Genomic DNA, 15,890 nt, shown 5'->3' on the forward strand with positions numbered 1-15,890 from the left:
TTATTTTAAATATAAACCTGGTTTTAATCCATTTCCCAAGTAAACAAACAGACAAGTAAGTCAAGTTTGCACCTGCAAGTAGGGCAAGTCTGGGTGACCCATATGTAGTGCAAGTCTAGGCAACTCGTGATAAAGGTGGAATAAGCCCTGATCACTATTCTTGATATTTACCCTTAATGCAAGGCACATCTCCTTGAGGAGATGTATGATGCTATGCATTAAAGGCAAGGGGCCACTACCCAGACCGGTTTCGACCTTTATTGAGGTCTCATCAGTGGGAGCCAGGCTTAGAAATACCAGGTTTTAAATAATACAGAGCTTATAAATATTTTACTAAAACAAGTTACCATAAGGTGCTTTGACCTTATTAAATAAAAATCTCAGGATGAGAGATAGATGTAGAAAGTTTTTTACCTTGGGTATAATATACGTTAAAGATACCAAGCTATTTTAAAACCAGGTTTATTTTAAATATAAACCTGGTTTTAATCCATTTCCCAAGTAAGCAAACTGACAAGTAAGTCAAGTTTGCGCCTGCAAGTAGGGCAAGTCTGGGTGACCCATACGTAGATCATACATCTCCTCAAGGAGATGTGCCTTACATTAAGGGTAAATATCAAGAATAGTGATCAGAGCTTATTCCACCTTTACCACGAGTTGCCTAGACTTGCACTACGTATGGGTCACCCAGACTTGCCCTACTTGCAGGCGCAAACTTGACTTACTTGTCTGCTTACTTGGAAAATGGATTAAAACCAGGTTTTATATTTAAAATAGCTTGGTATCTTTAATGTATATTATACCCAAGGTAAAAAACTTTCTACATATATATATATACACACACACACACACACACACACACACACACACACACATGCTGTTGGCACACTCTCCCTCAAAGAGTCTTTGGATTCCCTAGAGGTGTCAAATAATAATAATAAGTAATAATATTATTTTCCTCAAAGACTTGACAAATAATAAATGAATTTGAAAAAAAGATGTTGATAGGAAATGACTGCTGGAAGGACTACATGTTGGATTATCAATAATATCTGGTACATCTTAGGATGTACATCAGAAAATGATGATGAGAAGAAGAAAAAACTTCTGCTAAAGTGAAACTCCATATGCTAACTAGAAAACAAATTAAACTCTATGCAGAATTAGAACATTGATTACAATTGTCCAAGGCCCAGCAAACCAGTAAGGACAGGAAATATGACTGTTGCATGAGCGAACATATTGTGGTTTTGTATCATTATCTTCTTCCACACACTTTGAATCAGGAACTAATACCACTCCTCCATTGGTTACAACTTGTTGACAGTACACATGCCGATACTGTATTCCTCCTTCACAGGGACGTGAACAATTATCCCATTCACCAACTTGCCACCTGCAATTAGAAATTTCAAAAAATAAAAACTAACATTAAAAAGCATTTTATGAAATCTTAAAAAGGTCAACATATAATTCCATGCTATTATAATAATTTAAAATGTTATAATACATCATTATTTTCTACATTTTTTTCCACTATATCGTATCCAGAAAAATCATATAATTGTTGTCAGTGTCATAACACATAACCAGTGAGAGATTTTCCATGATCATGTGAGTTATGTGACACCAGATCTCTTGGTTCCGAAAGGTGTCTATGTGGTGTGGGGGGGGGGGGGGGGGGGGTGTGAAGCTGTTTGGTATATACAAATATTAGGACACAAGATTAATTTAGATAACTGGTAAAACAACTTGAAACAAAGAACAATGCAATAATCAATTTCGGATTTTTTTTTTTTTTTATGTTAGCAATTTGATGTACAGATAATTAATTTGTAAGACTGCTAAAACAGACACAATCAGTTTTCATATGGTTGAATATTATGAAACCAAATGGTACAAAATCACAGTACACTGAAAACAGAAATATAAATATTATTATATTACACTATTTTTACCCCTCCAGGTTATTATATATATATAATTTTAAATGCATAAGTGCAACTATTATTATTCTTATGATTATAGCTCCATGGAGTCAAAATGACTCATCATGAGAGGTTCAACTGTCACACACACACACACAGAGCTCATTAAATCATACCTTAAATGCATTTATGCATACTACACTCACCACCATTTCAAACAATACATTCCAATCGCACAACTCTCCATGAAAAATATACTCCTTATTCCTCCCCCAGGGATGGCCTCCTGTTCTCTATTTCCTGGATCACCCCTATCCTATGAAAAAATCTCTTCCACGTTAATTTGTTAATAACCCATTATCAACTTGTATGTTTTTATCATATCCTCTGCCTCCTCCTATTCACTAGACTGCAAACTACATTTCCTCAATCTTTCTTCATACTCACCATTCCAGACCACATAATACTTTGGTCAATTGCCTCTTTCCAATATAACTTCATCCTTTTGAGGAAACCTCTTAACCAAATCTGTACACGGTAATCCATATGCAGCCTGATCAAAGCAATATGGATGTTATGGAACCATAACATCCATATTTTTACTTAACAGTGTCCTCTTCAGTGCTGCAATAATTGCTATGCCCTTCTCACAGTTTTAGCAATGAATCACTAAAACTCTAGGTCCTTATCTGCAATTATTATTATTATTATTATTACCACCGAAAGACTTCATGGAGTCAAAGACTCATCTGGGAGGTCCTTTTATCACACACCCAGCTCATCATACCGTGTTTTAAACACATTCAAACTCTTTGCAGACACTACATTCTCAGGCAAGGCATTCCAATCATTCACAACTCTGCACGAAAAAAACCTGCCTCTCACTTCCCTACTCACACCCTCTTTATGCAGTTTCCAGGGATGACCTCTGGTTCTCCCCCTGATCTCCCACTATTTTCTGTAGAACTTCTCCAGCATTGATTCTATAACATCCTATATCCTACATGTTCTTTTGAAATGCCTATAGTTTCAGCAATTTCATGCACTCACTGGTCATCCAATATCATATCGTGCAATTGATCAATGATTTCTAGTGTTGTTACACTTTTCGGACATCCTTCACATGGATCATCTTCAAGGCTGGTACGGCCACATTTAAACTCCGCAATCCATTTCTTAATTGTTGAAAACGAAGAAGAAGTCAGTGTCCTCTGCATCATTCCCAGAAGCCTTTGTGTTGTCTTCACAATTCTGGCAATTTGTCCCCTAAATTTTAGATCCTTATCCACTATCACCCCCAGATCTCTTATTTCCTCTACCTCCAACAATATATTCTCACCAAGCATAAATTCTGCATCCCATCTTTGTTTTCCAAATGTTAAAACCTTACATTTTGCATTAAAAATTTAAAACCTTACATTACAATCATCACCCAAATTCCTTATCTTCTCCATCTCCTCAAAGATATACCCACTAACTGTATACTGTGCATTTGATTTTTGCTCTCCTCATTTTGAAACATTATACTTTGTAAGCATTGAACTGTCATCCCCAATCACATGCTCATTTACTCAGTCTATTCAAATATTCTAGTAAGGCCACAACATCTGGTCTACTCCTCATAGTTCTTCCCAGCTTTGCATCATCTGCAAATAACTGAATATCCCCATTCAAATCATCTCCAATATCATTAATATACAGGTTAAACAGCATTGGCCCAAAAACAGACTCCTGAAGTACACCACTAGTGACTCGCCTCTTCTGGGATGTTGGGCATCCATACAGAACTTGCTGATACCTATCAGACAACCAATCTATAATCTAGTGCACTAATATACTATCCAATCCCATCTGTTCCAATTTCATCACTAACTTGTCATATAGTTTATCAAATGCCTTTACAAATGTAAATATACTACTGTGTATGCATCACCCTTGTCTAGTACATTTGTCACCTTGTCATAATAAGTAAGTAGACTGCTGAGGCTCCGTAGCTTAGCCAGTATAGATGAAGTCCTTTGGTCGGAAAGACCTGGGTTCAATTCTCGTCCATGATATGAGGAACCTTTATCTGGTCTTTTTACGAAAGCTGAATTAGCAGGTCTCATACAGCAGTGGGGGGGGGGGGGGGTTCTTCACCTGAAAACTTGGGTTTTTCATCCCTCAGAATAGGCAAACTAGCCCCATGAACACACGGATTACAATCAGGAATAATTAAGATCCAGCCATAGGCCTGATTCATCAGCTATACAGGTCCCGAGACTGGATAAAATTAGGGGGGATTGAGACTGCTGTATCTTCTCATAACAAATAAATAAATCAAGTAGACTGCTAACACACAATCTTCCTTTAGCAAACCCATGCTGTCCATCAAAGAGAATGATGCTGTGATGAATGAGAATATCCACTCATTCCACAATATTCATCCCCGCTAACCTCCCCAACAATTTAATCACATCTCACCTCTAGACACACAGAATGGTCTATAATTCAAAGCCTTAGTCATCTTGTTACCTCCTTTGTCACTCCCACGAAGTGAAACTTTTGTCCTCTTTTAATTCCTTTAGAATTTCACCCACTGTAAGACTCATATAAGATTCATTAAGGAAATACCCTGAGTAGACATATTACTAACTATTATAATAACGGAATTAACTTACGTAAATTATTCTTTATTCCTAGAATTTTCACATGAGTATCAGAGGCATCATTAGTACAGGTACAAGGCTAATTAAACAATAACTATTATATTCACAAAGCGCCACCTAAGTAGCTAAGGTTAAATTTCCTAAATTTATTTAATCATTATTTTTTTAAATTTAAATTTCTTTTTTTTTTAAATTATTTAATTATTCAATTATAATAATTTAAACATTTTTTAAAAATATTAAAATTTTTTTTTTTATAATTAAATATATATATATGTGTATACAATTATATGTTAGGAAAGATTTGTTGCTTTATAAAGCACTACCTCCCACAATGGGGAAAGATGTAGACCATCGGATCTGTTTAGGTTAGGAGAGTGAAGTAATGTTTCACATGTTTCTTTGTATAGCCGTTCCATTAGGAACCGACTTTTGTGAATGACTTTTGTCTTGTTCCACTTAACTCTATGTCTGGTGTTGATAGCATGTTCTGCAATTCCAGACTGTTCGGGTTCAAGGTACTGGATATACGACTGGTGTTCTTCTAACCGGACCTGAGCAGAACTTCCTTTATGTTCGAAATATGATAACCCACATGAGCAGGGAATCTGGTAGACACCTGGATAGCTGAGGTGTGGGAGCTTGTCCTTTGGAGACATTAGGAATGTGGAGATTTTTCTGATGGGTCGAAAAGCCACACAGATGTTTAGTTGTTTTAGCACCTTAATTATGCGTTCACTAACCCTGTGTACATAGGGGATAGGTATACATGTAGGTTCTTCTGTACTTGAAAAAGATGCTGGAGCATGACTACTTAAAGTGCTTTTTATGAAGGACTTCTTATAGCCATTGGATATGAAGGAGGAATTAATATACTGTAATTCTTTTTTGTAAAAGTTCTTCTGAAGAACAAAAGGAGTGGGCTCTATGAACTAGTGTTTTTATAGAACCTGCCTTTTTGACTGGGATGGTGATGTGATTCAGCATGGATGTACTGGCCTGTATGAGTCTCTTTCCTATAGACTGTGAATTGTAGATAACCATCAAGAGGTCTAGAAAGGCTAACTGCTTATTTATTTCTACTTCTAGGGTGAACTGGATCCTTGGATGAAGTGCATTAATTTTTGAAAGAAACTGTTGTAGTTCTTCTGAGGTGCCCTTCCATATGGCAAAAATGTCGTCCACATATCTGAACCAAATGTTAGGTCTGGGTGTAATGTTGTCAAGGATACGCTGGTCGAAATGCTCCACGAAGTAGTTGGCAATAGCAGGAGATATTGGATTACCCATTGCTGTCCTTTCGATTTGTTGGTATAACTGGTTTTTGAAGGAAAAATAACCGTCATTGATACAGATAGAGTAGTGATCAACGTATCAGGCCATCCACTGACAGACAGCGAACGTTTCGTTCTGTCAAAAGGTAATAATTTTGCAGTTGCTCTGGATAAATTACCCTTAATAGACTTTTTCCATAGTATAGATAGAGGCATTCAATCCTTACCCCAAAAAATAGCTAATAGGACAAGATTTGAGTGTGCAAAAATTCTTTTTAATGCCAAGCCTCCGCAGGCGAACCTATTCATATGCTGGAGAAAAAGCACTGAAATCGCTAAAAAAATAACAAGAACCTAATTTTTATGAAAGCTGACAAAGGGAAGGCTGTAGTCATCCAAGATAGAAGAGAATATAAGAATATAAGAAAAATATCACTGTTACTTCGCGACTATTTGACTTATAGGCCCCTCACTTCAGATCCTACCGGTAGTCAAATAAAAAAGCTTAATGCCCCTATAGAAAAAAATATCGATATGGGATGAAGATAAAGAGAAAACACTAAAGACCTGCTTCGGGCACCCACCGAGATTATATGATCTTCCAAAAGTACATAAGCCAGGAATTCCATTAAGACTGGTTGTAGACTGTATAGGTTGTCCCACTTATAATATATCAAAATTTCTGTCAAATTTACTCACTTCTTCAACTAGAAGAACTGCTACGTATATAAAAAATTCTGTGGACTTTAGAAATAAAATTTCCGATCTGCATCTAGATGTTGTTGTCTTGTCCTTTGAAGAGTCTTAGATGTTTCCGTGTGCTCTTTGTACTGCTTTGGCTATGTCTGTGATTTTGTTTGTATAGAGCTGTTGTTCAGGATTAGGATCTATTTCTTGCAAGGCTGCTGTAATTGCTGGACAGGTAAAGATGTGAGTGGGTGTCAGTTCAGTATTGGGGCAGTTGTTGCAGTTTCTATATGTTCTCGTATCATCTGTATTGATCTTCATTCCTCTATAATGTCCTGTTCGTAGTCTTGCTATCGTGGTAGAGGTCCTTCTGTCAGCATTGATCTCGGGAATTTGATGTTGTATCACTGATTTCAATGGAATTAGTTTAGCTTTTGCTAGTGCATTGGCATCAGCAAGAGTTATCATGTGAGTTTCTTGGTTGAGTTCTCTGGCCTCTTTTGGTAATTTATCAGCTGCTTCGTTGTGATCAATGCCTACATGAGCAGGAATCCATTGTAAAATGCAACTTTTACCTAAACACTTTAGATGATTTAAGAGTTTATGGATGTCTTGTGTGAGCTTGGTATTGCCATTTTTGATTGCCTCCATAGCTGATCTTGAGTCACTGTAAATTATAATTCCTTCAGATTGTTGAGATGATGATAGATTTAAGTAGGCTTCTAGTGCTTTATTTATTGTGTAGAGTTCGCTGGTAAAATTGGAAGCGATTCTCCCAGATCCAACTTTTATTGAAAGTTTTTCACCTTTCGGGAGTAGAAGGAGAGCACCAGCGCCTCCATTAATCATATTGGTGTCTGATGATCCATCGGTATAACAAATAACCTGTTTGGAGGATGAAAGAAGGTTGATGGTATTTAGGCCTTTTTCTTTAAGCATTTCTTTTGGTTCTTTTTTTGTACAGAGTTTGGTAAGGTTTAGATTTATGGAGGTATTTGAAGGTAAAGGACTGGTAAATAGAGGTTCTTTGTTTATGTGGACATTTTGCTGATCAAGACCTATTTCTTTCCTGATAGTGTCATCATATTGTAAAGTCGATGATCTGTGAAGTCTGCAAATTTGGTTCCAATGTTCATAAGTTTTTAGGGAGATATGATCACTTTGGTAGCTTCTGATATTATTTATGAATTTTATGGTGGCAAATTTTCGTCTGTCCTCCAGCAGGTCAAGCCCACATTCCTGTTGGGCTCTGATGTTGTTAGTGGATGAGACTGCACCAATGATAATCTTGGATGCTTTTGCTTGTATTTTGTCTAGTTTTTTCTTTACCGATGAGGCCGAAGGTGACCAGATAGGTGCTGCATATTCCATTATTGGCCTTATTAGTGTAGTGTAAGTAGTTTTGAGGATTTTTGGCTTTGCACCCCAATTTGTTCCACAAAGCCTTTTCAGTATATTTAATTTTTTTAGAGCTCTGTTGGAAGTGTTAGAGATGTGTTGTGCAAAACGTAATTCCTGATCAAGCGTAATACCAAGGTATTTTGGATTTGTGACTTTTTCAATTAGCTTGTTATTGATCATGACTTTGGGATTGTAGGAATGTCTATTTTTCCTGTCTGTACTAAATGTACTTAGTTTTGTTTTGTCTGGGTTGATTTTGAGTTTGAGTTCGTCTGACCCTTTTTCTAATCCTCTCATGGATTTGTTTAGAATTTCCTCTGATTCTTTGATTTTAGCACTAGTGTGCCAGATGGCTATATCATCTGCATAGCAAGTTACTTTTGTGTCTTCTGTAAGGTAGGGATGAATATTATTGACATATAGAAGGAATAGTAAGGGACTGAGTACTGAGCCCTGGGGAACACCAGCCCAGGTTCTCCGCTCTTTTGATATTGCTGCATTGATTCTGACTTTGATCTTTCTTCCTCTGATGAAATCAGCAATCCAGATTAAAGCGTTTCCTCTAATTCCAATATCATGTATTGTTTGTATTAATTTTTTGATCCAAACACGATCTAATGCATCTAGATGATTCGGAGATTATGATTAGATGTTGTTTCACTATTTACGAATGTTCCGTTGGCAGACAGCATAGAATTACTACACCAAGAATTTCCTCCAGACATTGTCAAATTATTTGAATTTGTAATAAAATCCGGTTATTTTTTCCTTTAAAACACCAGTTATACTAACAAATCGAAGGGACAGCAATGGGTAATCCAATATCTCCTGCTATTGCCAACTACTTCATGGAGCATTTCGAAACAGCATATCATTGACAACATTACACCCGGACCTAACATTTGGTTCAGATAAGTGGATGACATGTTTGCCATATGGAAGGGCACCTCAGAAGAACTGCAACAGTTTCTTTCAAAAATTAATGCACTTCATCCAAGGATCCAGTTCACCTAGAAGCAGAAGTAAATAAGCAGTTAGCCTTTCTAGACCTCTTGATTCTTCACCAACCAGATGGTTATCTACAATTCACAATTTATAGGAAAGAGACTCATACAGGCTAGTACATCCATACTAAATCCAATCACCAACCTAGTCAAAAGGCAGGTACTATAAAAACATTAATTCATGGAGCCCACTCCTTTTGTTCTTCCGAAGAACTTTTACAAAAAGAATTACAGTATATTATAGTCCTTCATATCCAATGGTTATAAGAAGTCCTTCATAAAAAGAGTTTTTAGTAGTCATGCTCCAGCATCCTCTTCAAGTACAGAAGAACCTACACGTATACCTATCCCCTATGTACAACGGGTTAGTGAATGCATAGCTAAGGTGTTAAAACCACTAAATATCTACGTGGCTTTTCGACCCGTTAGAAAAATCTTCACATTCCTAATGTATCCAAATGACAAGCTCCCACATCTCAGCTAACCAGGTGGCTACCAGATTCCCTGCTTGTGTGGGTTATCATATTTTGAACATAAAGGAAGATCTGCTCAAGTCCGGTTAGAAGAACACCAGTCGTATATCCAGTACCTTGAACCTGAACAGTCTAGAATTGCAGAACATGCCATCAACACCAGACACAGAGTTAAGTATCTTGGAGAACACAGCCCTACCAATACATTTAGATCTCCCAGACTTAAGTGTATGATGATTGAGATCAAGACATCCACCACGACAATTAGCCCAACTACTACTACTATTACAATCTAACTTTGACTTGAAGCAAAAGTGGAAGGAACAGTGGGAAAGCCAGAGACAGATGATATCACAAAATTTTCTCTCAATGAATTACAAGAAAGTTTTGATGCTTGCTCCCACCTCCCATGAAAATCCTGGACTCAGCTTAATAGATTAAGAACTGGTCATGGTGTATGTGTGGACATGCTTTTTAAATGGGGTAAACGACCATCCCCGCATTGTGATTGTGGAGCTCAGAGACAAACTGTGGACCATATTGTGACTCAGTGTTATCTCAGAGAGCATATTCAGGAGATAAATTGGACTTTTTAAGTGCTACACCCAAAGCTATGAACTATCTGACCAATATGGATGTAACCTTTTAATTTTGTTGGTTTTTAAAATGACTTTTTACTTTTAATTTTATATGTTTTTAAAGTGACAATGTATTGTACTGCATGTTTTGATATTCCATATGAATAAACAAATAAATAAAACAGAGTTAAGTGGAACAAGACAAAAGTCATTCACAAAAGTTGGTTCCTAATGGAACGGCTATACAAAGAAACATGTGAAACATTACTTCACTCCCGTAACCTAAACAGATCAGATGGTCTACGTCTTTCCCCCCTTGTGGGTGATAGTGCTTTATAAAGCAGCAAATCTTTCCTAACATATAATTATATACACATATATATATTTAATTATAAAAAAAAAATATATATATATATATTTTTTTTTTTTAAATTATTATAATTGAATAATTAAATATTATTTAAAAATTAAACAACTAAATAATTAAATCTAAATAATTAAATAATTAAAAATAAAAATTAAAATTAAAAAAAATAATAATAAATTTAGGAAATTTAACCTTAGCTACTTAGGTGGTGCTTTGTGAATATAACATTTATTGCTTAATCAGCCTTGTACCTGTACTGATGATGCCTGTGATACTCGGTGAAAATTCCACGAATAAAGAATAATTTACGTGAGTTAATTCTGTTATTATAATAGTTGTAAGACTCATGTTGAACAAGTTTGCCAAAGCTGTTGTTAATTCCCTAGAATATTCCATTGAAAATGTGTGGTGATGCATCATCAAGCCCAACAGCCTTAATAATATCACGTTTACTCAAGTCCCAAGATGATGCCTCAGTCATCATCAGTTCATCATGATCATCTCCGCCTCCACTACACTTAAGTTCTGCACAATGTTACATTCACAATGATGAAATGCCTTCATGAATTGTTTACTTAATATATTAACTATATCCTCTGCAGTGGTTATCATTCTACCATTATGGCCAAGTAATATCATTGTTTGTTTCTTTCTTTCTTCTACTAGTTGCACATCAAAAGAACTGGGATTTTTTGTTTTTTTCCTCAATATCTAAGTGCTGCTCATACTGCACTTTTGTTATCCTTACCAAGTCAGTCACTTTCCTTGCTTGCTCTTTGTACTCCTCATTGCAACAGATTATTATCACACATTTTATGTTGCCTCCATATTACCTTCTTTCAAATTGCGTTCTGCTTATCTTCATTCATCCCATTTCACAAAAAAAAAAATATATATATATATATATAATTATTATAATTGAATAATTAAATATTATTTAATTATATTTAATTAAATAATATTTAATTATTTAATTAAATATAAGGCCATTCATCCACTTTTTCCTCACACAACTCTGCTGGCATACCACTCATGATCTTCACTCACCATTTCAAATCATTACTGTCATACATGGACAACACAGTGACTATCTTGAGTGTCCTTGGTGAATGTGGCAGTCGTGTTTAGTTAGTCTAGAAAACGTGTTTTTAAATTGTGCTGCAATTGTGCATCGTGTCCTTTATTGGTGTTATTATTTATCGTTGTTTGGAACTGTGTTGTTTCACTGCCATCTGTTTCACTACTTCAACGTGTAATGATGGCGTCCAACAAGAAATGTACGTCAATGGCGCGCAGGATTTCTACACGAAAGACTGGCTCAGCGTTAGATTTTTCACAATGGATGCATTGCGGAAACTGCTACTTGTATGCGCCGAAGAATGTGAAGAATTTGTGGTCGGTCTGGCTAAATGAGAAGAACGAAAATGTCGACTTATGTGAGAAGTGTAGGCTGGAGCGTTTACAAATGGAAGCTGACATTGGGACCGTAGCAGAAGAACTTTGGTGGGAGTTCATGAAAATGAAAAATGGCCTTCATCTCCTGCATGAGGAATTGGAAGTGCTCAGTAAGGAGATACTGGAAGTTAAAACTGAGTTTAATGTGTTAAACAGAGAAATTAGGACTATAGAGATTACTTTAGCTGAAGTAACTAGAACAGGATTATGTATGGGTGAGTCTTTGGTGAATGATGCAGTAAAAAATAGTATAGGAGTGATTGGGAGTCAACAAAATAAAACCACAAGTGGCCTAGAAGAAACGAGATGTCGTGAGAGTGTGTGTGGGGGGGGGGGGGTAAGTAATAGAGCGTTGAGTAATGAAACTGGGAGAGTCATGCTGAACAGCTTAGAAAATGAGTCCATGAGTGACGCTTGTGTGGACTTGAATGAAGTTAAGAGTGGTAAGATATATGGTGATTCTATGATTAAGGGTATGGAGAGTGGTATGCATGAGGAGTGCTTGGCTGGTGGGACAATAGAAAGAGTGGCTTTAGCAATAAAGAGAGGGCATGAAGCAGACAAGATGATAGTTATGGTGGGTACAAATGACCTGAGTTGAGGTATAAATCGGGTAGGAAAAGATTTAAGAACATTGTTAGATATTGTGAAGAGGAAAAGTTTAAATGGGAGGATAGTGTGTGTGCTGCCTCGTTTAGACAATTACGAGTAAAGTAGACGAGCGATGATAATGAATAAAATGATTGCAAGAATGTGCAAAAAAAAAGGTCTGGAATTTGTTGATGTTTGGAGAGTGTTTGAAGGAAAAAGACAGTTGTATGCTAGAGATGGACTGCATCTGAACATGGAAGGACATAAGCTTCTTCAAACAGTAACTTCTTCAATCAAGCGATTGAAGAAGTTACTGTTTTCTGAACAAGTTGAAGTAATTGGGCAGGGAAACTAATATTGAAAAGGTTGAATGTCAGAGAGAGAAACTTTAGCACTGATTGTATATTTATTGATCCTTATATGCAGAATAAATTGCAGAAGAGAGGGGATAAAAATCGGTGGGACTACTGAAATTAGTGACTTATATATCGATTCTAAAGCCGCTACAAGATCTAGAGGGAATCGGCAATTTTTGTATACCAATGCAAGAAGCATTCGAAATAAGATATAAGAATTTTTGGCATTAGTCAGTGCAATCTCACCAAAAGTTGTAGGCATTAGTGAAACTCGGCTGTCAGCAGAAGATGTGATCACTGGAATTGAATGTGATGGGTACAGTATTTTCAGGAAGGATAGAGAAGATAGAACAGGGGGAGATGTACTGTTGATGATAGCTGATGTGTTGCAGCCAAAGAAAGTAATATACCAAGATGATAGACATGTGAATGAGAGTTCATTTTGGGCAGTTTGGTGCAAAATAGTGACCAATGCAACCAAATATACAGTTGGATGCTGCTATAGGCCAGGGAGTACAGGGGAAGATATTGAATTCATACATCAGCAAATTAGTGCAATGAGTGCAGGTTTAGTGATTATTATGGGGGGTTTTAATTATGGTGATATCAATTGGAAGGAGGAAATATCACGTAGCAAAAAGGAAATGGAGTTCATACATCTTCTACGGGATAATTACTTGAAACAGCACATAACTGAAGGGACACGTGGTGTGAGAGTGTTGGACCTGGTTATCGGTTCAGAGGTTATATGCATAAGTAAGGTGTCCTTGTCACCTATTAATTGGTGAAAGCGATCATGTGGTATTGACTTGGGAGGGTGCAAAATCTATGGATTTTTCTGTTAAGAAGGGGTATATATAGAACTACAGATTAGGCAATTATAACAAGCTTCGGAGTGAGCTTGCAGCCATCCCATGGCAGAACATATTGCAGGGGGAAAGATGTTAGCAGTGCATGGGATAAAATCAGTGGGTATCTGAGGAAAGCAATATCAGATTGTGTCTCCATGGTCAGGAAGTCAAACAAGGCAGGTGTTAGATGGATGAGCAGTAGTATCAAGCTTGATCTGCAAAAAAAATAAAATGTTATGGAGAATTTACAAGGAGAAAGGTGATCAGTACACCCACAAGCAGTACAAGGCTCAAGCTAGGAAGGTTACCAGCATAGTAAGAAAAGCTAAATCAGATTATGAGAAGACCTTAGCCAAAGAGTTCTTCCGGTATGTGGTAAGTAAAAGGAAGAATGACTTCGGAAGGATAACTTTAGTGGATGCTGATGGTATTGAGGTGACAAAATCAGATGTAATAGTCGAGTCACTGAGTGATTACTTTTCAAAAGTCTATCACCCAAGTGAGGATATCTTTGTACCTGTAGCAATAACTAATGTGGGAATTGAAGTTAAGAAATCAGAGGTATTTAATACATTGCAAAATTTAAATGCAAACACTGCTGTAAGCTTAGATGGAATATCAGCTCGGGTGTTGTGCGAATGTGCAAATGAATTGTCAACCCCTCTTACCTGGATATTTAATTTACGTTTGAACTCTGGTATGGTCGCTAGGGAGTGGAAGTTAGGAAAAGTGGTTCCTTTGCATAACGGTGGCTCTAAAACTGTTGAAGTTAATTACAGACCAATCACCATCTCAGGAGTAGTGGTAAAAGTATTGGAAAAGTTGGTTAAAGACAAAATTCAAGAATGGGTGGATCAGGATATGATACTCTATAGAGGCCAACATGGTTTTGTTAAAGGTAGATTCTGCTTTAGCAATCTATTTACTTTTCATAATAGAATGACATCTGAGTTGGACAAAGGAACTGGCTACACAGTGGTACTTCTGGATTTTGCTAAGGCTTTTGACAGCATTCCCCATGGAACACTGTTACGCAAATTGGAGCAGATGGGAATGAATACTAAATTGGTGATATGGATAGGAGAATGGCTCAGGGAGAGATACTAGAAAGTGGTGTATGTAGGAGTCGAGTCCAGAATGAGGCAGGTGACCAGTGGTGTGCTTAGGCCATTGTTGTTTAATTTGTATATTAATGATATAGGAAATGGCTTATAGGGAGATATTCAGTTGTTTGCTGATGATGCAAAGTTGGGTAGCACAATAAAAAATCAAGCTGATGTTAAAAGTTTGCAGGATGATTTAAATAAGCAGGTAGAATGGGCAAAGGATAATGGATGTCAGTTCAATGTGGAAAAATGTAAAGTCATGCATTTTGGGATTAAAAGATTACCAGCTGTGTACTACATTGATGGAATAGCACTCCAAGAGATTGATGAGACTAGGGATTGAGGGGTGTTGGTAGATAGGGAGATGAAGTTCAGAGGACACATTGTTAAGGTGTCCAAGATTGCACATAGGATTACTTGGTTACTGAGGAACACACTGGCCTCCAGAGATAAAGAGGTTATTATTCCCCTTTATAAAGCGTTGATACTTCCACATTTGGATTACTGTGCTCAGGTCTGGTCACCTGGATTCCTTGGAGATGAGGAGGCTGTTGAGAGGGTTCAGAGAACAGTGACCAAGTTGGTGAGTGATGTAAAAAATGTTCCCTAGATTGATAGATTGAGAGCTTGTGGATTGCAGAGGTTGGTTGATAGGTGGAGAAGAGGGGATATGATAGAAACATTTAAATTACTGAAAGGTTTTTATAGGATTGATGCAGGGGAAATGTTTCAGCTGTGTGATAGTGATGGAAGAACAAGAGGTCATCCCTGGAAATTAAAGAAGAGTGTGGTTAACAAGGGTGTCAAGAACAAGGTTTTTTGCCTGGAGAGTGGTGAATAAGTGGAATTCGTTGCCTGACTTAGTTGTGAGCTCTTCATCTGTAAATGAATTCAAGAAGAGATATGACAGATATTGTTTTGCTAGTTTGGGTCTCCCGCGATGAGTCTACTGACTCCACGGAGATACCCGTAATAAGAATAATAATAATCTTTGCTCTCATACTGTTATCTGTTACTCTCTTTAACAACCTCCTGATATCTATTCTCATATTTTCCTTGTTCCCAACTAAATCATTCATTCCAACTACCACTATCATCACTGCTTAATCACATGGCAGTTCCACTAATACCAAGCATATAATTGTAATGCGATTTTTTTTTCCTGTAAACT

The 15,890-nt window shown here is 36.9% G+C and overlaps 1 protein-coding gene across 3 annotated transcripts in view; it reads right to left on the reverse strand.

Annotated features, from left to right (window-relative positions):
• Positions 1-15,890, reverse strand: part of LOC150102627 (papilin-like) — an 843,028-nt gene that overhangs the window by 451,365 nt on the left and 375,773 nt on the right. For all 3 annotated transcript variants that reach the window (XM_090399411.1, XM_090399410.1, XM_090399409.1), the window contains one exon: positions 1,180-1,396. In XM_090399411.1, coding sequence (XP_090255537.1) covers positions 1,180-1,396 — 217 coding nt within the window. The remainder of the gene's footprint in view (positions 1-1,179; positions 1,397-15,890) is intronic.

The sequence above is a fragment of the Typopeltis vanoorti genome, chromosome 10 (assembly GCF_054136105.1).
Source record: "Typopeltis vanoorti isolate ZY-2024b chromosome 10, IOZ_Tvanoo_1.0, whole genome shotgun sequence".
NCBI lineage: Eukaryota > Metazoa > Arthropoda > Arachnida > Uropygi > Thelyphonidae > Typopeltis > Typopeltis vanoorti.